At 42.7% G+C, this 22,963-nt stretch overlaps 1 protein-coding gene across 2 annotated transcripts; it reads left to right on the plus strand.

Moving 5' to 3' along the window:
• Positions 1 to 465: 465 nt before the first annotated feature.
• On the plus strand, positions 466 to 22,329 carry WHAMM (WASP homolog associated with actin, golgi membranes and microtubules). 2 transcript variants are annotated; one of them, XM_088472836.1, is made up of 10 exons: positions 466 to 1,373; positions 5,422 to 5,595; positions 6,579 to 6,729; positions 8,970 to 9,139; positions 10,019 to 10,184; positions 13,023 to 13,201; positions 14,694 to 14,780; positions 14,916 to 15,011; positions 15,134 to 15,548; positions 19,237 to 22,329. In XM_088472836.1, exons 1-10 carry the CDS (start codon positions 813 to 815, stop codon positions 19,521 to 19,523), a joined length of 2,286 nt encoding a protein of 761 aa, XP_088328962.1. In that variant the 5' UTR covers positions 466 to 812; the 3' UTR covers positions 19,524 to 22,329. The 2 variants fall into 2 exon arrangements, with proteins under 2 accessions (XP_088328962.1, XP_088328963.1); XM_088472837.1 differs by having other exon boundaries at positions 467 to 920.
• Positions 22,330 to 22,963: the final 634 nt, after the last annotated feature.

The following is a 22,963-nucleotide window of genomic DNA, read 5'->3' on the forward strand; positions in this document are numbered from 1 at the left end:
GGCGGAGGGATCTGCCAGATCCCTCCGCCGGCAATGGGCGCCGCTCATGTGCAGTCCGCGGGACTGTGCATGCGCAGAAGCCCTGACTGCCCTCCGGAGACATCGCAGGGACGGGCTCTTTTCGGAGCCCGTCTCCCTGCATGTCCTGGATAATACATCCGGCAGATAGGATCGCATTTTGCAATACGATCAGGGGCGGTACTGCATGCCCTGATCGCATTGCAAAATGCGATCATTAATAAATGGGCCCCAAAGGATTTGATCCTGAGATGGAGCATGACACTGGCAAGGTGTATGACACACTGAGGTGTACGACACACGCACGATGTCACCTTTTATTCATTAAATAATGAGACTAGACGGAGAGAACAGGTGTCTCCTTAGGTGATCAGTGAGCCGGTACAAGATCTGCCTGCCAGACACACCAGCAGGGTCACATGAAGGATGACATCATAACCTCAGCTGGTGCTCCCGTCACTCTCACCGGGTACATAGGCAGCCAACGGGCAGGGACGGGGAAAGTCCCTGTGTGAGGCCTCTCCCTCCTCTCGCTGTGTACACAGGTCATGTTTACATGTATAACAGGCTGATAGGACGCGGCGGCAGGGCCAGGGCAGCCGGCGATCTGTGAGGGGAAAGTCGGTGCAGAATTGCTGCTATTACAGGACAGGTCGCCATGATACCAGTGACACCCGGAGGAGGGTGCAGGGGAGGAACACGTCACATGTCAGGTTAAAGGGCTGCCTGCCGGTGACGTGCTTCCAGGCCGAAACAGAAGCCGGGGGGCGCCCCCGGAACTCAGGGCCCCGGACATGGAGTGTGAGAGGATGGACAGCCTGGACGGCTGGGTGGCCGTGCGCCCCAACGTGTTCGAGGAGCCGGAGCCGTGCAGACTGGGCTTCATCGTGGCCTGGAACCAGGTAGAGAGCAAGTTCGCGGTGACCTGTCACAACCGGACCCTGCAGCGGAGAAGGCGGAGGGACGAGGAGGGGGACGGGGAGCAGAGCAGCTGGGCCGGGCTCTACTCCGTGCAGGATCTGGAGCACATTCACCGGCAGCTCAACTCTGTGTGCAACTGCCTGGAACACTGCTTCCCCCGCTTGCCAGATCCGCAGCCTGCCGGGAGCATGTGGACCCTGCTGTTCCCCGGAGCCCCGTCCTGGGAGGGCAGCTCGGAGGAGCTGGACGCCGTGTGCCGGGCTCTGGAGGTGTACCTGGGCAATGCCATAGAGCAGTGCGGCCGCCGGATAGTGCTGGACCTGCTGTTCCCGGAGGACGCCGAGGACGCTGAGCGCTACTATGAGAACATGCACGAGTTCCGCAGGAAGAGTCTGGAGGAGCAAGTGGCCCGGGCCAAGGAGAACCTGCGCAGGGTGCGAGCATGTGGGGCTCAGGGGGCAATGCCTAGTACAGGGTTTCTCAAACTCGGTCCACAGGACCCAAAAGAGTTCACGTTGGTTGCATTGCACTGCTGTAGTTCTCAGTAAGACCCTTTCCTAATGATGCTAGACAAATACAGGCTGCTGGTTATCCTAAGCCCCACACATCTAAAATAAGCTTCAGTTACTTTTCACTTTCACTTTGAATTCCAGGATAGAGGCCATAATATTCCAGGTCTAAGCTGGGTACACACTGGATTAACTGTCATTCGTTCCGACTTTCCTGACTATTTCCCTAGAGCCCAGAACAAGTGCTGTTGAGAGTACACACTGCAATCTTGGCAATGGCTAAATAATATATTGGCCCCCGTTTATCAATGATCGCTTTTGCAACGTGATCAGGCCATGCCAGTAACGCCCATGATCGCATTGCAAAATGCGATCATACCGGCCAGATGTATGATCAGGGACACAGGCTTCCGAAAGGAACCCGTCCCTGCTATGTCTTCGGAGAGCTGCCGCCCAGTGCAGGGGGTGCTGCGCATGTGCAGTCCCGTGGACTGCACATGCACAGCAGCCATAGCCGGGGATGGCGTTAGCTGCGGGGGCCAATATAAGGAATGCATCGTATTCATGATATTGGTAAATCTGGCAGCATCGCATCACCCATAGAAACCAATGGGGATTGTGGTAATGGAGGGTTCACGGAAGGTATCGGAGCTACATGCTGCGGTCCCTCCTTAATACATACGGAGGATACTTAATATTTGAGGTAAACCCCCGAAAACGGGTGTTTTTGGGGATTATACCTCAAATACATTTTGATAAATGGGCCCCAATGTATCGTTTCTTCATATATGATTTACCATTGCTCCTGTACACACTAGAAAAAACAACTTTAAGTTCACTGGTTGGGAGTGGCAAGAGATGCCAGATTGGAATGACATATCGTCAGAACGTCCGGGCTGTACACACTAGGCGATGTGCACCATATTGCTAACGTTATTACTAGGTTTGATGTACAGCACAGACAACCAGCGACCATCGCGAGCAACCAGCGGGCACACACAATCATGCGTATACACTGAGCAATGTAGCCTATTTTTTGTTGCAAATCGACCCGACATCTCTCCGGTGTGTCCTCAGCTTTATTCTGAGCAAAGTTTATTTATATTTTCACAGTTTAGATCTTCTAATGAGCTCCAATGGGATAAATGTGTGCATGGAAGCAATTGTACTTTAATTAGCCTCATCAAAGTCCCAAAGAGTGGACCAATCTTTTTATTATTAATTATTTTTATTTTAATAAAGTGCACCACCAAACCTAAACTTCCCTTTGACCCACTATGAAATATTTAAAATACCCCATTTCCTAGTCTGTCAGTCTGTAATGCACACTAAACAAAATGTTACCGGGTACACCCCCGCCATGAAAGCAGATGGTCAAACATTTTGTCAACATTTCAGGGATCCTATGCCCTTTTATTAGGTCCACATCCTAGAGTAACATGCATTCTCGCGCGCGAAAGGCGCTGGTCGCGTATACGATTGAGTAGCTCCTGTGCAGTTTAGACAGGAGGTACAAACAATTGAATTGCCCCCTAGTGGGCCTGAATCAGAGTTGTAGGCTAATGTAAACGCATTTGCAAATTTTGCCGCTTAGCAATTGCTAAAATATGCTAATGCATCAGCCAGGGAAATTTGTATTGAGCCGCCCACCAGTCCCCTTGTAGATTTCCGCAACTGCGTACACAAACGCAGCATTGGACGCAGACCCTCATAACATTGACTCCTCAAGTGAGTCTATGGTCACTCAGGATGGACGTGGTAATTGAAACGCTGGAGCCTTTGTTCTCTGCGTGCGCAAGCAGGGATGCTGGCCAGTGCACGCCCAGGAAACTGCACTGACATGCCCGTGGTTCGGCCAGAACTCCACATAACCACCCACAAAACGGTCTCTTCCTGTCAATTGTGAGTGAATCCTCACAGCAATCGTGAACGCAGGTCATTCGCAGCGCGTGCACAGTGCAGCTGTGACGCATGCGCAAACTACCGATAATCAACTGTGAACATCGGAATAGCGTTCAACTCAGGCCCAGTGTCCAAGAAATATATGATGCACTTACTGTAAATAACTGCTACCAAGACCCCTGGATGACAGACGAAATTGGCATGTGCGTTTCTCCCAATGTCATGCAGAATATATATTGCTCCATCAACCTAAGTTTTGTCTGTCCACCTAAGGTCCTATATCATTTCTTTCCTACCCTATAAGAATTTTTGCAACTGTCTGCTGATGTGACATAGGGTTTAAAACAAAAATGAGTACTCTTAATGTTGGGCCCGATGAATGTCCAACCTTGAAAAAAGCACATATATTTGGAGGACAGAGCAGATTAAATTATGGGGTAAATATCCAGTGTTGCACTAATTTAATTTAAAGTAACTATGGTAAAAGTCATATAGAAACATTTTGGTTTCTAATTTTGCCTGCTTTCTCCTATGCTATAATAATAAAATAAGTATATTTGTTGCCAAAAGAAAGCCGCATAGGTTCCAAAACTGCTAACATAAATTGTATTTTGAAAGGCTAAAAAAAAAAGTTATTCATATTTAAACTGACAGGTTGATCTGCTCATAAAAAGGGGTGGACATCTCAGGTCAAGTGTTAATCTCAGAAAATAATTTACTAATTTGTGCCTAGCACATGGTGATGAAACTCGTACAAACTCCACATTGATAGGATTCTGGTCGGGAATTGAACTCCTGACCCCATGCTAAGCATGGAACATAAAACTATCTTCATACGCTGTATAAGGAAACACAGGCTGTTGTGCTTTTCTATCCATTGTTAATACTCTTTGATTAGAGCTAGAACCATCTTGCTGACAGAGCCTTGTAAGCGATGGGATGCTAACCATTACATCTGCAAATGTACCCAACTAAAACTGCTTTTATTATGCTTTTTGCCTTTAAATAGGCCTTTGCTGGCTGGCAGATAAGCACAGGTGATCCTGTTCTGTGTGCATTTTGCACCTTTCCTGTTCTAATTTTGACCACACATGACCACCTTGGCTCAAGTGTCAAGTGCTAAGGGACATGCTCGATATCCCATTTAGATACCGGAAGAAGGCCATCATTTCACCACTTAATTCGTTGGACCTCGCTGATTATGTGGCATTCAGTATGTGACCAGCTTCACATTTTCAGGACCTTTGAAACACAATTGCCACAGTCATCTAGTTTGAACTCACAGACACAAGAATAGCATTTTTTTTCCCTCCACACGCTTATGGCCCCAAAAGAACACTCATCCAAGCCTTCCTTAAATTGGATAAACCAGCAGAGCATAATCACACCATTTTTATGGGTGGGTGGGGAGAAATGTATAAATAAATGTATATAAAACAGATTATCTTCATTGTCTCAATCTGTAAACTTTTCATATACACCCAAGCTTGTTCTGTTATAAAATGGCCTAAATAGGTGTGGTATAATAGATTATGAATATTTAAATCGAACACCAGATGGTCGACAGGTAAGAGGTTGACTGACAAATGGTTAACAGTGCAGAAGATCGACAGGGTTGACAGGTTCAAATGGTCGATACATTTAATTTTTTAATTTAACCCTCCCCCTATGGCTTAACCCTTTGGTAGCTTAACTCTCCCCCAAGTGCCTAACCATAACCTTAAAAATGTTGAAAAACCATGGAAAAAAAGTCGATAATTTGTGTGTCGATCATTTGAATCTGTCAACCATTTGTCAGTCAACCCTTTGTCCCTGTCGACCTTTAGACCATGTGACATATTACCTGTTGACCATCTGGTGTCGACCTATTAACTGTTGATCTAAACATTGTTGATCTTCCCTCCGGATGCTGCCCTAAATAGTTTTAAATAAACTAGCAGGGCTACTAAATAAATGGTAAAATTAAAATTCTTTTTACATCATTCCTTTGGGGATTACGTGTTAGATTTCATTTTTATGAGACCAGAAAAAATGCTGTTGACATTAATTTTAATGTATTCATATTTTTTAGATTCTTCATCAGCACAAAAATGCAGATAAAATGATGTTTTTACTTAAAGTTTATGAGGAAGAAGATGAAGCATTTATGGAATTAGTTACCGTGGCAACCCAATTCTACCAATACTTACTGCATCCTTTCAGGGATATGAGAGAGCTAGCAATATTATACAAGCTGGAAATACTGGTAGGGAATTACTTCTTTTATCTGTTTTTAAGCTTTTTCTATTGGAAATCCTTAAGAGATTTGTTTACAGAGTAGTTTAAACCAATTATAGTCAAAGTGATTTATACATGCAATTTTATCAGTCTAAATGCAGTCTGTGCTTATTGAATTCCAAATCTACAACGCACATTTTCTCTCTTATCTTTAGGTGTGTTGCTTAATATCCCATGAACTGGCTAACCATCTTTACGTACTTATTCAATAATTGATTCAGAGCAAATCCAATTTAAAAAAAAAAAAAAAAGTTTTTGCTTTCTGGCTTTTCATTTTTTTAAAAATTTTAGATTTTCAAAAATCTACTTCTGTGATGTTTAATCAAGTATCAGACTTTGTTAATGTATAATTTATATAAAAGACTTCCAAAATGATTATTGCACTACCAAAACACCACCACTTTGCTTCATCTGCACATTTTCTCTGTTAGGAGTTAGTTGGTTGTCAGACACCATGTTTGAGCAACTGGGCGTCTACTTAAAAATTGAAGTAAGCCGTTAAAGTGTACCGGTCACCTGCACTCAGTGTACACTCAGGGGTGACAGTCAATTTGGGCTGAATCCACATGCATGAGCATATATTCTTATTAGGAACAATACATTGGAAGCTTGCAGAATCAAATAGCTGGCTGCAATTAACGAGCATCATGGCTGGAGAGACATGGAGTGACTGCAACACCCACCATCAGTCAGAACTAAAACGGAAATAGTGTTGCTGCACTGACACGGTGACAAACGCAGTGATCGCGTAGACGAGTGTGTGTGACAGGCTTCATAGCTTCTCTAAGCATAAGCGACATCACCAAGGCTTGTGGTACTAAGTATGTAGTGTATTTATAAGCTGAATATCTGATCAAACTGCAAATACCTGGCATCCACTGTACTTAGGCAGTGGGTACACTTTATAAATTATATATATATATAATTTTTTTTTTTTTTTTGTGTATATAGAAATCCCTGGAATTGGATGATTTGGGTCCAAAACGCATTGAGGCATTGCAAAAGGAGGCTGATAAATGGAACGCCAGAGCAAAAGAGGCTGTGAGCTCCATACAGAGTGTGACTGTGAATTATTTCAAGGAGACCGAAAAAGCCCTGGCTGGTAGGAAAACAGTAGTTGTTAAGAAATGTCTTACTTGCTGTTCCTAATCTTTTAGATGATGAGAGTTTATTTATTTGACATTCCGGGGAGAATATACGAAGGGTTGCATGTGAATATTTTAAAAGGCACCCGGAATCAGTGTAAAGCATGCCAGGCTTTACACTGACTGCGGGTGCCGCTTTAAATATGCTTGTGCAACCCACCGGGAAGCCACTGCTTCGTAAATTTTTCCCTTCATCTTTACCCTTTAGTAGGTGTACTCTTTTAGCACAACATAAAGCCACCATTTTAGATCAGTGTGGTCTGACATTGTGGGTCTAGAGATCGGGTTGGGTATTAAATCCCAGCGGCTGAATAGCTGCCGGGTGAAATACAGATGCCGAAAGCCCGAACGTGGAAGAATCCCGACGGCTAAGTCCCCCCGGAGGTACCTAACCCTAACCTCCCCCCAGTGGTGCCAAACCGTAACCGGGGGGGTTACGGCTAACAGTAGCCGGCTTACCTTTGTTCGGGAAGCCGTCTGTCGGAATTCCATCGTCAGGCTAAAGATAGGCGTCGTGATTTAGACTTCTATCTTTAGTCCCAAGTTGGGATTTCAATGACTGGATTTAGTCAGAAGGCTTCCCGGACGTCGATATATTGATACATCCCCTAGGGAACAACCGGGTGGCTCTTGCACCCAAGATCCTGCTGTGCACAGACCTATTGTTATCGGTGTTTCACTTATTGTTTTTAATTTTATTTCTGGGGCGATTTTTTTCATACAATATGGCCGTTTTCGACTCATCGTAACGACCAATCGTGTAAAAAATTGAGTTTTCTAGACGATTACGATGCCGATGCGTGTCACCGCAGTTGTGTATCAGCATCGTAGCTCAAATGGTTTTGTAGAAAGATTTCAACTGATAGAGTACGATGTGACACATCTTAATACATCGGATCGTATTGTCGTTTGTACAATCGTACCTTTTCTAAACACAAATCCTACAGAATGTCAAAGGTAGAATTTTCAAGGGAAATCGAATGTGCCATCGGATCTGATACAAATCGCCCCGTGTATGGGGGCCTTAAGTTCAATCAGACATAAGGTGTGACTACAGGTTGAGTCTCCCATATCCAAATATTCAGAAATACTGAATATTTTTAGCATGACTGCGTTATTGAAACCTTTGCTTTCTGATGGTTTAATGTACACAAACTTTGTTTAAGGCACAAAATTATTAAAAATATTGTATAAAATTACCTGCAGGCTGTGTGTATAAAGTGTATATAATACATAAAAGCATTCTGTGTTTAGATTTGGGTCTCATTCCAAAGATATTTCATTATAGTATGCAATTATTCCAAAATACGGAATATTCAGTTATCCAAAATACCCCTGGTCCCAAGCATTTTGGATATGAGACTCCACCTGTATTATACTTTGCAAATTACAATGTGGGTGGAAGAAAAGATATACCTTGCTAATTGATAAAGATAATTTCAAAACTGTTCTGTAAGATATATGGGCATACTATAAATCACTGAGAATAAAAAAACATGCATCTTTACAGTTTATGTTCATATGTTATTGCTACAGTTCATGTTACACCATACATAGCGCTTGTATCCTTTTACACCATTTCTTGATTTATGCCAATACACTTTTCCTAATATGCTGGTAACTGACATTGACCCTGTGTTTCATCCTTCTATTGCTGGGAATTTTTGGTATGAAGTTGTCCATAAAGTGCAGCGGTCGCCTACACAGATTTGAGATGAACATTTTGCTGGCTGCATCAGTATTGAGAACGCAGCCACGCAAGTCACTAGTAACCTGTGACATCACTGACACTCTGTGAATCTATAGGCCGCATTCTTTTGGGTATTGGTTCCCCCCCACAAACACAATAATATGTGAAGGGTGCACTTAAAATTAGACATTAAAAGTAAAATGACATTTATAAGGCTTTGCTCGTATTGGCTGTTTGTCATTGTTGCAATACCCAGACATATTCCCTTGACTCTTAACATAATAACAGTCCGATGTAGCATTCTATTTATTTTGGCAATCAATTAAATCCTCATCATATAATGCATCCAAAGAAAAGTCCAATGTTTTTGCTCTAGAATATTTTTCTGGCTCTGAGTAGTTTTAATGTTAAAATTGTATTTATAATTTTTTTTTTCTGGTTGAGAAACAAATGCCAAAAATGTTTGAGACTTTTGCACTCTGTGAATGTTAAATTTTTGTTTTACAGCTATGCATAAACAAATGGAGCTGGATAGAAGGAGATTTGGACAAACAACTTGGTCCTCTGTGCTGCCCAGACTGGAAAGGATAAAATCCATGTTGGCAAAAGAATCTCTTCAGCATATGAGATCAAAGGAGCTGTGCCTGAACCAGAAGAGGGCAGATATCAAACGAAATGTAAGATTCTCCTGAGAGATGGTTATAAGATATTTTACGTGGTCCCTTGTGAAATGTTATTTTTATATCGTAACTTCTTTCTACAGATGTGTCCTAATGCATCTTTGCTGCAGTCACGCTAAAAGCCCCTCATGGCGCTCCAGGTCCTGTGAGACTCTGCTACTACCGGGTGTCATTTTTGCATCTTTTTATTTTTGCAATGCGATATGACTAGGACGCACCAGCAGGTTAATTTGATATGCAATACTTGTATATCTGTGTGCGACCGAGTCTCTGAATCTGTATATGAAGTGCTACAATGTAGCGGCCGCAGCTTTTTTCATTCCAAGGTCCTTTGTGCTTCATATACTCAGGTGCACACAGATATACAAGTGTTGCATATGAAATAAATCTGCACAGTCTGCTGGCGCGTCCTATTCGCATTGCATTGCGAGTTAGACACAAAGCATTCCGGAGATTGGCCCTGAAGATGCCGTTAGCCTGTTGTAGCCTATGGGCCACACTTAGCATAATTAGCTAGCAGTGGGCTTCCCCGGAACTCTCCCCAGCAATGGCGGCCACACATGTGCAGTCAACAGAACTCGACAGCACTCCGAGCACATCGCAGGGTCAGGCTCCTTTCCGGATAATACATTCCTGCGCTATGATTGCATCTTGCAATGCGATCATGGGCAGTAATATCATGCCCAGATAACATGCGATTAATAAATGCACCTCTTAGAGCTTGGAGGTGGCACATCCTAGCTGAACTCTGAATTGTGTAAGAATAAAGCTACCCAGTATTTGCTACATAGTAATAATAACAATAATAAGTCAGATAATATTTTATTATTATTAATAATAATAATGATAATCTGTTTTGTCTACTTGAACCCGCAGATGAATAGCCTGAGTGAGGCCGATGAGGCTATGGCACTGGTGGATGAGCTGGAGTTGCAGTACTACGAGACACAACTTGAACTGTATGACGTTCAGTTTGAAATACTGAAGCATGAAGAAATGTTGCTTCTAGCAGAACTGAATACACTGCGGAGACAAACGAAAGGTAATCAATTATCCTCACATTTTGCTCCCTTATGTGCTGGAAGCTAGGTGTGTTGTGCTGCAGAGAGAAGCCATGAGAACCAGACATTTCAAATATACAGGTACGGGTAGTGGGTTTAATATCCAGAAAGCCTGAGATTTGGGGCAGATTTCCGGAGAAGGGTGTTTTCCTGTGATCCAAAATCTACTAAAATATATGTTTAAAATCTCCCCTGGTCTGAACCCCGCTCTGCCCCTGGCATCCCCCCACCTGGTGTCATTGAATAGCAGAGCTTATCATAGTGACTGCAATAACAAACACTTACCCCTCATTGCTGAGTGTATGACATAATCTTTAGTCTGCAATATTTAATTTGTTGCTTTCTGGTTATGTTCTGAATGATGGGTTTACAAGTAGGGTATCCTATATCAGTATTTCATTTAAAATAGATCGGGAAATACATGTAGCTCATTTGTGTGTAGATTATATACACTTTCCTCCTATATACACATACTGTATGTATATTCATGTCTGGGGCACTAATGTAGGTAGTGGGTGGGTGAGTATCATCGGTGTGGTGCATACTTTTAGCCCTGACTACCACCGCTGATAATGAGAGGTCCAGAGAGTGGCAAAGTAACTGACACACCAGGAAAAGCATTGGAAGCAGAAGCTGGAGCTCCAGTTTGCCCCTAATATTTCTCTCTTCCTGTTTTATAAGAAATGAGATGATCAGAGTGTGCAGGATGTTGATATGTCCTATTGGTGTAGAACAATAGGCACCAGCTTAATGTGAAAAGGAGGTCAGTCCAGACAGCTTATCCTTAAGCAGGTTTGGAGGTTTATTCAGGACACCAGCTGTAATTCAGAATAAGCGGTTATGTCACCAGAGACAGCGGTAGCGATGATATCTGTTCTACTACTTGCCAAAGGGACATGAGCTGGATGACCGTGCAGAATATCACAGTCACAGAGGTGCACTCTAAGATGGCGCAAGGTCGCACATGCGCATTGAGGGTTTGCGGCAACCATCTTGGTAAAGGTGGCTGTCTGGCTTCAATACAGGAGCAGGAGATAGCACTGTAGCGCACTCCTCTCTAACACAGGAATGGGAATGTTAAGTATTGGGAATACTAAATGCAGTGTGAGGCTTATAAAAGTGAAGGTAGGGACAGGCCAGTGAGGCTGCAAGGGACATAGGGCTGTGAAACCAGGTGGCCGATGAGTAGGGTACATGGTGAGCATAAGAGAGTGCAGCAGATGTGCAGGAATTGGGGTGCAAGCACTAGGTGGAGCATTTAGTGTAGTGGTTGGTGTAGCTGTCATCAGCATTCGTATCATATCTACTGTGATGGTCATAATCTTCCTCCTAATAGCACCTAAACCAACCACTACATTGCTGTGCTATTTTGCTGTAGTAGATATATTTTTAATTTTGTAAAATGTGTGTGTTCTACCTCTTCATGACAGTAGCCAGAGCAATATTAGATTTTTTTTCCCTATGTGCTGCTTAAACTGCAGCCAGGAAAACTTTAGATATTTTTTTTTTATCTTAGTTTATTTTAATTGTATAGGTACAATTAGGTTGATTACCCACTGGCGTCAGTTACACCACTTATCAAACATGATCACGTTTCACATGCTGTCATAACGACACAAGTTGAAATGCCTGTGGATATGAAGTTGTTAGAACAAAATTTCCATACTGATTTCCATGCTTTTGCTTGTAAAAGACCTGGCTCTTATCATACACAACAGCTGTCACTTCTGCAGAGCAGACCCCAGTAAAAGCATCACTACATTTTACCTGGAAGAATGATTCCAGCAGCCTGCATGTGTTGGGAGTTTTATTCAGAAGTATGTGTGTGTGCATATAACATGTATAGGAGAAAATTCTCCAATAGACCGGCTAATTTATTAAAGACTGTAAAATTCAAAATGTATGTGATTGCATCTCTATTAATCTCATATATGTGAATGACATGCCTGCCACCCAAGCACTTTGTGACAGAGATATTTCTGCAGGTATAAGCTCATTATAGTCTTTGTACTGTATCTGGTGCTTGGAACGTAAATGGGAATTGTCAGCGTGTCTTCCAATTTGAGATTATTTTTAAATTGACCCAGCTTCCAGCTGACGGGTCAGAACATAAGCAATAGCCTGCAGGAAGTGCCGAGCTGTGACTGTGGTCAGTGCTGACATATTGTTCTTTGCGCTAATTTTTTCATGCGCACTCTTTACTGCAATAAGGCAATTTAGTGGTTGGAAGCGCCTTTACTGAGTGCCTAAAGCCACAGTGGCCTCACTTCAACACTGGTTAAGATTCCTGCTTAAGAAACACTATAGTAACACAGAATATGAACAGCAAAGTAGAACAGGCAATGAAAATTACAATATTTTATGTTTCCATTAATAAATATATATATATTTTGGAAAGGATGGCACTCACCAGTATATGCAGCTTAGTTTAATAATCAGGTCAGATTAGGCTCAAATACAAAACGACGTTTCGCTCCTCCAAGGGACCTTTTTCAAGTAGTACAGCCTCATAACTGTGTATCCAGACAACAAATACATGTCCCAGGCATAGAAGTCACTGCTATGCCTGGGATTAAACTAAGCTGCATTTACTGGTGTCATCCTTTCCAAATATATTTGCTGGTGAATCCCTGGACTTTGCACATACAGCTGATGGGCACCCCGCTGCTGTGGATATGGTTTTTGTGAGTGCAGAACTTTGGAATACTATATATATATATATATATATATATACATACACACTGTCTGGATAATATTTCTAGAGAGCCCAGAAGGCATTTTACACCAGTAAACATGTATTTGGTATCTTGTGGTTACAGAGAAACAGGAGGAGGTCGTCTACTTTGACACATGTGAAGATCCACAGGAACTACATACATTTGAGCAGTCCCATAACAATCACAGTTCTATGTACATTATGCTCCGAGGGAAGTCCCAGCAGCTGGAGTCTAAACGGGGTGATATCTGTGCAAGACGTGCTCTACTAAGAAACAAAAAAGTATGTGATCATTTGCTTAAAGGTAGAAGTGATCTGACCTTCACTGGGCCGGCCGAACAAACTGATATAGATAGGGTCACCTGTAAGATTTCACTAGCATAGCCCTAAACAAATGTGTCCTTCCTCTTCTAGTCTCAGTACGCCATTCAGCGCGATATATGCCTGACGTGAGCCGCCAGGTCCCGTGCAATTCTGTTAGCGTTGGACATCTTATTGTGCCGAAAATGTGTCTTAAGTCGCAATGCAATGTTACTAAGAAACTGAGCTGGTTAATTTGATAAGCGACTCTTGTACAGTATATCCGTGTGTAAATGGAGCTTAGCGTGGAAAAAAGCTGCAGGCGTTGCATCATAGCACTTCGTATGCAGATATCACATTGTGACTTGGACGCATTGTCAGCAAAGAAGACTCCTTGCGCTAGCAGAGTCTCACTGGACCAGGCCCGCAGAGAGGGGCTGTTTAGTGCGACTACAACAAAGACGAGTGAGGACACATCTGTATCGCACGCCTTCAGCCCCTTCAACTTTTATGTACTTTTTGTATTTTTGAGTTTTTTGGTGACTTATACATGAACAATGACATCATGTAACTTTGGTTTTGGGTCTAGTACTTGCACCGGTTTTAACCTGTAAACTATTTGCAGTTATGTGGTTTATTAATACATTTTGGGGTGTCCATATCTTTGTTGTTGTTAAGGACCCCAGGGGGTGTTTAATTCACCAATAACCTTACCTGTTACCTTAAGTAATGCATGATCAGTATGGTGTTACTATTGCCTGTTTTCTCTTTCATTCAGTTTATAATACCTTTCCCATGCTAACCTTCATAGCTCCCCCACCTAAGCTTTTACAACAAGCTATGCGACCTATAGGAAATGCAGTGAAATTACCTGGGGGTACAGAACCTCCCACCCCAGATTGTAACCTGTCACCACAAACTTCTCCAGATAGCTTGTATGTCTCACTACCTATAATTATGTACTGTACCCACAGTAATAAGAAGAGATCTGGAGTTTTACAAGCCAATGATCCCCCTTATTACAACTAATGATTTAAAATAATGGTAACTGCATAAATACACAAATAATTAACTTTTTTTTGTATTTTCTTTTCTTTTTACAGTCTTGTTGCTCTAATTCTGTATGGGGAAAATTGATGTTAAATTATAAACCTTTTTGGTGTAATTAATTCTTTTTTGTGCTTTACTGCATATTACTTTATGCAATATGTATCAAAGCAAACAGTTGAACGGGAGTAGGCAACCTCTGGCACTCCAGATGCTGTGGAACTACACATCCCAGCATGTCTTGCCACAGTTTTAGCATGCCCTAACAGCAAAATTGGCAGGGCATGCTGGAATATGTAGTTAAACAGTTTCTGGAGTGACACAGGTTGTGCCTATCCCTGCACTAGAAGATCCCCAGTGATCGGTCTTCCTTATATGCAGGAGCAGGACTGTGGGTTAATTCTTGCGTGCATTTTGCTGCTTTCAGGATCAGTGCATAGAGGCACAGGAGCTTAGGCAAAAACAGTACCAAGAATCCCAGAAGCAACTCCAGCAGCATCACTCCGCGCAGATGGTGAGTGCTGAGCCTATGAATGGTGTGTTTTCACTTGTCTGATTTCATGCCAGCCCTCAGTGCAAGTGGAGGCTTCTGTACAATGTAAAACAGTGTGTGGGAGACTTTTTAACAGCGCTCTTTGTGTTATGACAGAAAAAAGACAAAAAAAAAGAAGAGCAGAGGAAGAAAAAAGAATGGGTCGATCAGGAACGTCAAAAAACACTACAGCGATTAAAAAGCTTTAAAGATGTGAGTGTTAAATTGCAGTGTCATGTTGTGCACAGTCATGTTAGCTGGAAATAGTAAGAGAAAATGTGAATTGCAGCAAGCGGAGTATTTGTTAATGGAATATTTCTGATTTTTTCCCCTAGAATAAAGAATCGAATGTGGTACTAAAGACCTCACGGATACAGTCTCGTTCATCCAGTAAATCTCACGAGCGCTTAAAACCCTCCTGCGTAGCAAAGGGGCACAGAAGTCGCCCAGCAGACATACCCGTGCAGATTTTTGTCCAGAAGGGAAATGTTGATAATGTTTGTGATGAAGGTTCCAGACCAGCCAGTCACTTTCCACCACCACCCACTGTGCCACCACCTCCACCAGCTCCGCCTCTTCCTCCTCCGCCTCCACCTTTACCACCCTTCACTCCTCTTTTGGCAGGCCCTGTACCACTATCTCGTACAGCAGAGACTCTAAAGCCTAATGATCCTCTAATGTTGGTAGATAAAAAATCTGGAAATAAAACCATACCAGCCACATCAAAACCACACTTGAACCAGCATTCAGGTAAGAAATACTGTGCAATTTATATGCTATCAAGTAAAATTTAGCTTTACATTGATAGTTGAATGAATAATTAATTAAAATTGTACAGTGTTCTACTGAAATTGGACCTGCCTAAACCCACACTGGTGTCTATAGGACCTCACACAATGATTTAAATTCTTCTCCCATATCTCTTTGGACAGAGGTCATCTTTCTTATAAAACCCCTAAATTCTACAGGAATCATTCTCCACAATCACATTAGGACATGACGGCAGTGACAAAAGGAGGCAATTGATAAGAGCACCAATTATAAGCTGAATTAGGAAATGTTTATACTGACTTCTCCTCCTTGAAGAGTTTGATTATGTGAGTGAATACACACCAATGTCATACGTCCTAACTGTCCCACCAACCCTCCCGAGGGCTGCAGTGTCCCACTGTGGGGAGGAAGTTGGGGGGAGCACTGTCACTGCAGATACCGAGCTGATGCGTATGGCATCTGCTCTCAGTGTGAGGAGAGCCCTGGGGGAAGTCCAGCATCTTCAGGAGTGATGGGCACGCCCTCAGAATGATGGAAACGAGGGCAGGCTGTGAGACCACACCCCTCAACATGCAGTCACACCCTCTTTTTGGACTTTTTTAAAACTGAAGATGTTGGGAGGTATGCAATATAGAATGACATATTTATATTTGTTTATATGACCTAGACTTTGCTATAGAAAACTGGCTCTTCCGTTTTGCACAGTTTGAAGTGTTGCTTTTGTCAGTTTATTTGCCTTATGCCATGAAGATCCGGCCTATAGCACTGCAGAGGTGAAATGCACTAAGATACCCACTACAGGACATTCATTGTGGCATATCAGCAGTCCTGCCAAAAAATGTGGAACCTTTGTGGATGTTACGCCAGGTTCTCTAATCTATGAACAAGCAGCATTTTAGATATTTGAAAGTATTTTGATCATGTTCACTTCCCATTTAGGGGAAGATTCGATGACATTGGCAGCTCACGTTGGGCATTGTTCTACACATTACAGCAAACTGTCTCTGCTCGCACCTCCATAGGCTATGAGCAGACAGAGCTTTCTTCAGTTAACGCACGAAAGGTGCCAGTCAGGGCCGGTGCAAGGTTTTCTGGCACCCTAGGCAGAACTTCAGCCTATTGCTCTCCCTATTGTGTGTCAGTAAGTGTAATGGTGCTGTAGACAGTATGTTATATACTGCCTACATTACACTTTCTGACACACATACACACAACATGCATTGCTTTTTAATATATATTATATATAATATTACATACTGATTACAGTCCACTGCAGGTAGCACTCATTCCTACTCCCTGGCTCTCACTCCCTGCTCCTTGTCTCTGAGAGGAAGAGAGGAGGAGCAAAGGGGGAAGTAAGGAGCTAGCCTAGAGGGAGGGCGATTTGATTCATTGGCTTACTTTCACAAACAAGTGAAAGCAAGCACTGAGGGCGGCATGTGACGTGAGCACTGACACAGTAGCCAGACGGAACCCGGCCGGATACAGGGCAGACGCTGCCGGGGCTGGGGAGTGAGGAGACAGTCTCAGTCACTGACACAGCAGTGGCTGCAACTGGCTTTACAAGTCGCGCAACCGTTGCAGGGACTTTACACAGGACCATTACTAGAACACTGTCTGTCATCATAGGCGGCGAGAGCGCCCTCCAGTGGCCGGTGCCCCGAAGCAGCTGCCTAATGGTGGCACCGGCCTTGGTGCCGGTCTGGTCCCGACTGCTTCTCTGTTTAATTGAATTAAATTCTCCACTTTGCAGCACTTATGCTGGGCATACATTATACAATTATCTGTCCAATCTGGCTGGTTGGACTGAAAACCTGGGAGCAAAATGACAATCGACCATTTGCTCACAAACACTGGAAAACAGACAAAAATGGTCGTTTAGACAAATTGGTTAAAACATGAATGTAACCAATTTGAACAATTGTTTTTTTTGTCAGTTTTCCAGTGTTAAAAACCATCTGATCGACTGTCATTTGCTCCCATACATTACCAGGTTTTCATGCCAACCAGCCAGATTGGACAGATATCTGACAGATAATTGTATAGTGTATGCCCAGCATATGGGATAACTGTTTTGCATAGAATTGTAACATTATTTCAACTATTTAAAAATTGTAACTTGTGGTCCTGCTTGTGAGAGATACTGATACTGTATATTTTTAACTTATTGATACGGCAGCTGAAATCTCCTGGATTATAGATAGATTGGTTAAAAGCAACTTTAGTATGTAACTATTTTTCTACCAGGCAGCAGTGGGAAAATTAATATAAAATGTGGGATACAAATGCAAAATTAAAATATGCAGTTTCTTTGTAATTCATCCCATTTTATACTACAGGACAAGTAACACTGTGTTTGGCGCTGTAATATATCAATATACTGGTCCCAAACTGGAGGGATGACCTAAACCAGCTGTTAACACTGAAGAGACTAAGATCGGTTTTGATTTTTTGTATGTCCTATGAAAGGAACCACCCTTTCTTAGTGTATGTCATAGAACATGCTGTACAGTATCAAATCCGATGCCGCCGTGCTCTTCCTGAAACTGCTCTTTCCATTCAGTAGTCGCAGTTGCATCCAAGCAGGTGTTTTTTTGCTTGTCCGTTGCTTCCCGGATGATTACAGTTCCTCGATGGCACCACTGTACACACATGACTCAACCCAATTGAATAATTTTTAGAGGAAGGGATGAGCAGCAACGCCATTTTCTTATTGGATGCAACGTTACTTCTTTATAATGGCAACTGTGTTTTAGAGCCACATTCAGACCATTAGATACAGACAGCCCCGTAACAGGACAGCAGTGCGCTCAGTGCTGCGGTCGCCGCTCCTGCCTCCTACGGTATGTGCATGCCTGCTGTCATAAAGTGGCACCCCAGGAGGAGTGTGGGAGGGGCCATCATCTTCAGGTAATGACGGAACTGCAAGCAGCGTCCTGAGGATGCTCCAAGTAGCTGTACGGGGCTCCTGGCACAGTACTGTGGGAGACTCTCCACACAGTGCAGGACCTGGGAGACAGAGGAGGGAAGCTTATGGCGATGGAGCAGTATGGTGGGCTTCGCCTCCAGGGCATCCCGCTCTGTGCAGCTGCACCGGCCGCACTACCCTCCTTATGGCCCTGGATGCTGGACAGTTTTTGCTCCAGGTTCTAATGCTTGACAGAGCGATCACACCCTGGCCTATGGGAGTGTTGTGGGCATGAATCAAAAGCTGTCTGTGATTCTGAGTCATGCGTACTGGTATGAGGAGCCTGTATTAGATGGATCTCTTGCACCTAGCATGGGGCTGGTGATGGTTTCTGATTGCATGCACACGATCCCTGCCTTAGCATAAAGTAGTAACTTCCGCAGCTGCATGAAACCACAGGCACTTTGCACGCGACTCAGAATCATCCCCTTTCATTTACAGATTGAAGTGTGTCCATCACTCAAAACACAGAGGCAGTAGCTATTTTGTGTGTTGAACTGATATTCTTCAGGATGTTGTCTATTATTTTATTACGATCCAGTTACATCGCTAATTGATGATGTGACTGGTATACGTGAAGGTGAGTAATGTGTGGAAATATTATATGGCAGTGTAATAGTGAATACAAATTACTTCTAGGTGAAATTTACATACGGGAAGAATTTTTTTGATCCTCCTGTCTTGTGTATTATGTTCTAGGTTCCATGGAAGAAGTGTTGGCTTCTTTGAAACGAGGGGAACATCTTCTACATAAAGTGGAGCAACCACAGGCATCGGTCGGCAACATAAGAGACAGCCTCCTAACCGCTATTAAACAAGGAGTAAAACTGAGGAAAGTCAGCAAAGACCGTGTGAAGAAAGAGCCAGAAAGTGAGCTGGAGCAGAGTATTAAGGCAGCCATGCAGAGAATGAAAAAAGTATCCTCAGACTCTGACGATGGAGATGAAGAGAAAACTGAATATATAAGTGGTGAATGGGACACATAATGCCCCTGAGTAGGAGTGTAACCGCACCAGAGCACATCCTGCTTGTTTCCTATTGGCTGTCTATCATTAGGCATCCAGTCTATACTCAGCCTGAAAAACATAAACCTCGAAAATAACAGCACTGCTCTCCATTGCGCCTTTAGCATGGGTCTTTTCACTGGATGATCACACAAATATACCCCCTTGACATAGAAGTCTGAGCACTATGGATATGATTTCAGTTTTAAATGACTACATCACAATGTGAGAAGACTCCTCCAGTTGGCGTCTTGTAATTTGTTTTATAATCTGTCTCGTTACAAAATATTAATATGCACTGGACACTTAGTTAAGAAAGTTATTTTATTATTCAGAATTATTAGTTAATGGTAAGTTGTGTCATTATTAAAGGGCTACTTGTTGCCAAATGCATGTACTTCAGATTGTGGAAGACCAAGCATTCTCAAATGTATCTGTATATCATGACCTCACTTGTATGCAGTATTGATATGTAGCAGGGTGTAATCACTACTTTCCCTGTTCTGTCATTTTACGATCCTAAAAGGCACTGTGGTTTTCATCGCATTTTGTACAGCTACTGCAATCCAGAATCTCACAAAGATGAGATGTGCTGCATTGTGCCTAACGCCAGCCATTCAGGGGCATTTAGGAGCCAGTGCAAATGTTTGGGCGCTCCACCCTGAAAACATGGCATGTGGTAAACTCTGCTACAGACATACGTTAGAACCTGCTGTTCAACTAAAAGATTCTGCTCCGTTTATTTTATCATATAATAGAGACTTATTTGGCTTATAACAATTGCTTGTAGTATACTTTTTTATGATGGTGGTGTATTCTTTGAATGAATTATTGCCCTCATTCAGAGCCGCTCGCTATTTGCGGTCGTTTGTTCTTAAACAAGGGGTGGCTATTCAAATGAACCGTTCGCTAATTGCGGTCTGTTCACGCCTCTAAGTCTGAACGAGCGAACAAAACTTGCGGTTGTAATTTTGAAAAATACGCCCACTTGCCGCTCGCACCATACGTCATGTCCGCTATTTATTAGATTAATCGAGTACATCGAACAGCGTATGAACTGCTCACTATTCTTGTGGCTGTTTTTTTCATCCGCTATTTTGCGAGCAGTTCTGAGTAAAAAAAAACAAGTGACGTGGTGATGGCGCTGCTGTATTAATTATGCACACCCATAAAACACCCGTTTTGACCTTTAAGCACGCCTGCGTTCGAATTCCACACCCCCGTTTTCAAGCACCTTCCCCTGTTACCACCAACATACGCCTCCTTCTGTCACTCAAAATAGCAGGCATTCGCTATATAGTGAACAAATGATTTTCGGCCGCACTGACTGGTTCGCGCATGCGTATTAAAATCCGTACGCATGCGCAGATGTGCGAACATCGGTCAGAACGAACGAGCGGCCGCTTACGAGCGGCTCTGAATCAGGGCCTATGTGCATTAGCTTTCAGACGGTTTTCACATGTTGCTTAGTGGAGCAGCCAGATAACCCTTCCATTCATTCTGATTAAGAAATGACATTTTCTGCATCTGAGTGTTGTAGAGCAGCCAGAGTTGAAGTAGAAGTCTCTGATGGGCTGTGATCTTCCATTGTGATGTCACAACAGCCCTTATGAACAGCAATAAATAAATGATCCATGACAGACCAATCCATTGCCTATGGGTCAGGTTGCTTCATCGTACATTACAAGTAATCCTTATTCAGTAGCTAGTCAACCAGAAGAGGTGCGCACACATCCAACAGGAAGTGAGGGACAGGGACTAGTGCAACAGGTAACTGCAGACAGAAAGGTGAAGTTGCTGTGTAAATACCTGTGTGTGATGTCACCCAGGGTCAGAAGAATAAAAGTCATACTGTGGGTAACAGTCAGACTGTGACATAATGGATTCGGGTCAGTGTGAGCTTGGTTTTATCTGGCCTGTGACTCGCTACAAGATATCCCTGAAGATATTCATTTTATTAGTTGCAAAATGAAACAACTGTAAAGTTGCTGAAATATATTTCATGAGTAAAGAAATATACTATATTAATACATTTCATTATTATTGCTTTAATGCATCATGCTTTCACTAATGATTTCATAAGAAAAAAATAATGTATAATTCCAGGGAGTTACACATGTATTGATATTTGTCAAATTTCATAAGTACAGTAATTGCACAAGAATCATCCTATACTTTCAACTATATCCTCATTTCATAACATCATACTGGGAACTGGATGTATGAATATATTACAATGTTCTGTACGACACAATTACTGTTGGATTGCCACAAAATGACCTCCTCCGTATTGATTTGTTTGATATATTTTAAGAATATTATTATAATTGATGTGTGTTCTATTCCAACATTCGCAGGTACCTGCCGAGTTGTGCAGACTTTGCCAGTTCTCACTCTATACTTATCTTGCAACAAAATGTTCTTTTTTGCTTAAATAAACCTGCAGCGTAATTAAGGGGTAATTTGGATCTCCAGTATTTTTAACTCCAAATTGGCAGTGGATATCAGAGTAGGATTCCAGCTAGGACTCTGAATGTATCCCATTAGATGTAACGGGAGCTGTTCCAGTCTAAACAATAGCGGCAATCGAGAGAAAGGAAATCAGAAATGAAGGGGTACAGTATACGTATGAGAATGCGTGGGTTTTAAAAAGGCTCAATGAGATGAATATGCATCACTAATCTTAAATCAGCAGTGTTTGACACAAAATGTTACTGGACAAATATATAGTGCTACCATTGGATCAAACTGACTTTTATGAATAAAGCTTTTTATCATGTGGGTTTAATGTTCCTCAAATGACTAATAAGTTATTGGCATAGAGGTCTAATTATAGAAATATTACCAGTATGGAAAATCATGTTTCCGGAAGGCTTCAAACAGGAAAAGTATCCATGTGGCTCACAAACTTTCTTGTATCATTTTCTTATTAGGGCATCCCAAGGCCAAAAATTTCTTAGTAAGATGATCAGCAAAAATTATTAAATTCTGTAAATTGTGCTTACTTGTCAACCTTAGGTTCTTTTATGTGGCGGTGGACAGGGTTGTGCTTCTGTTTATCCACGTCTTTTATGTTTTGTGGCCACTAGAACTGGTATTGCCTATCATACTGACCATAAAACATTTGATTTGGGACTGGATCACTAACCCGTGGCACTCCTGCTAGTGTCCCGTGACTCCCCAGGGTGCCAAGGCACCCAGATTGGGAACCACTGATCCATGAGTAGCTTATCTGCCTGGTTCATCAAGTGAGGAGTCCTTGTCTGGAGAATTCAGCGGGGCAGAATCCATCTCCGTTATTGACATCATGTGATTGACAGCATCTGGGCTTGTTCCAACTGAAATCCATGGAGATGGGTTTCACCCACTGTTCCAACCAGCAATGGGTGGAACAGTGGGTGAAGCCTGCCTGGGTGGGGGAG

The sequence above is a fragment of the Taudactylus pleione genome, unplaced genomic scaffold (assembly GCF_031769625.1).
Source record: "Taudactylus pleione unplaced genomic scaffold, aTauple2 ptg000129l, whole genome shotgun sequence".
Taxonomy (NCBI): Eukaryota; Metazoa; Chordata; class Amphibia; order Anura; family Myobatrachidae; genus Taudactylus; species Taudactylus pleione.

Coding starts and splice junctions, on each gene's coding strand:
- WHAMM (XM_088472836.1), top strand. CDS start 813: ATGGAGTGTGAGAGGATGGACAGCCTGGACGGCTGGGTGGCCGTGCGC. Junction 9,140..10,018: donor GGGCAGATATCAAACGAAAT/GTAAGATTCTCC, acceptor TTGAACCCGCAG/ATGAATAGCCTGAGTGAGGC. Junction 15,549..19,236: donor ACACTTGAACCAGCATTCAG/GTAAGAAATACT, acceptor ATTATGTTCTAG/GTTCCATGGAAGAAGTGTTG.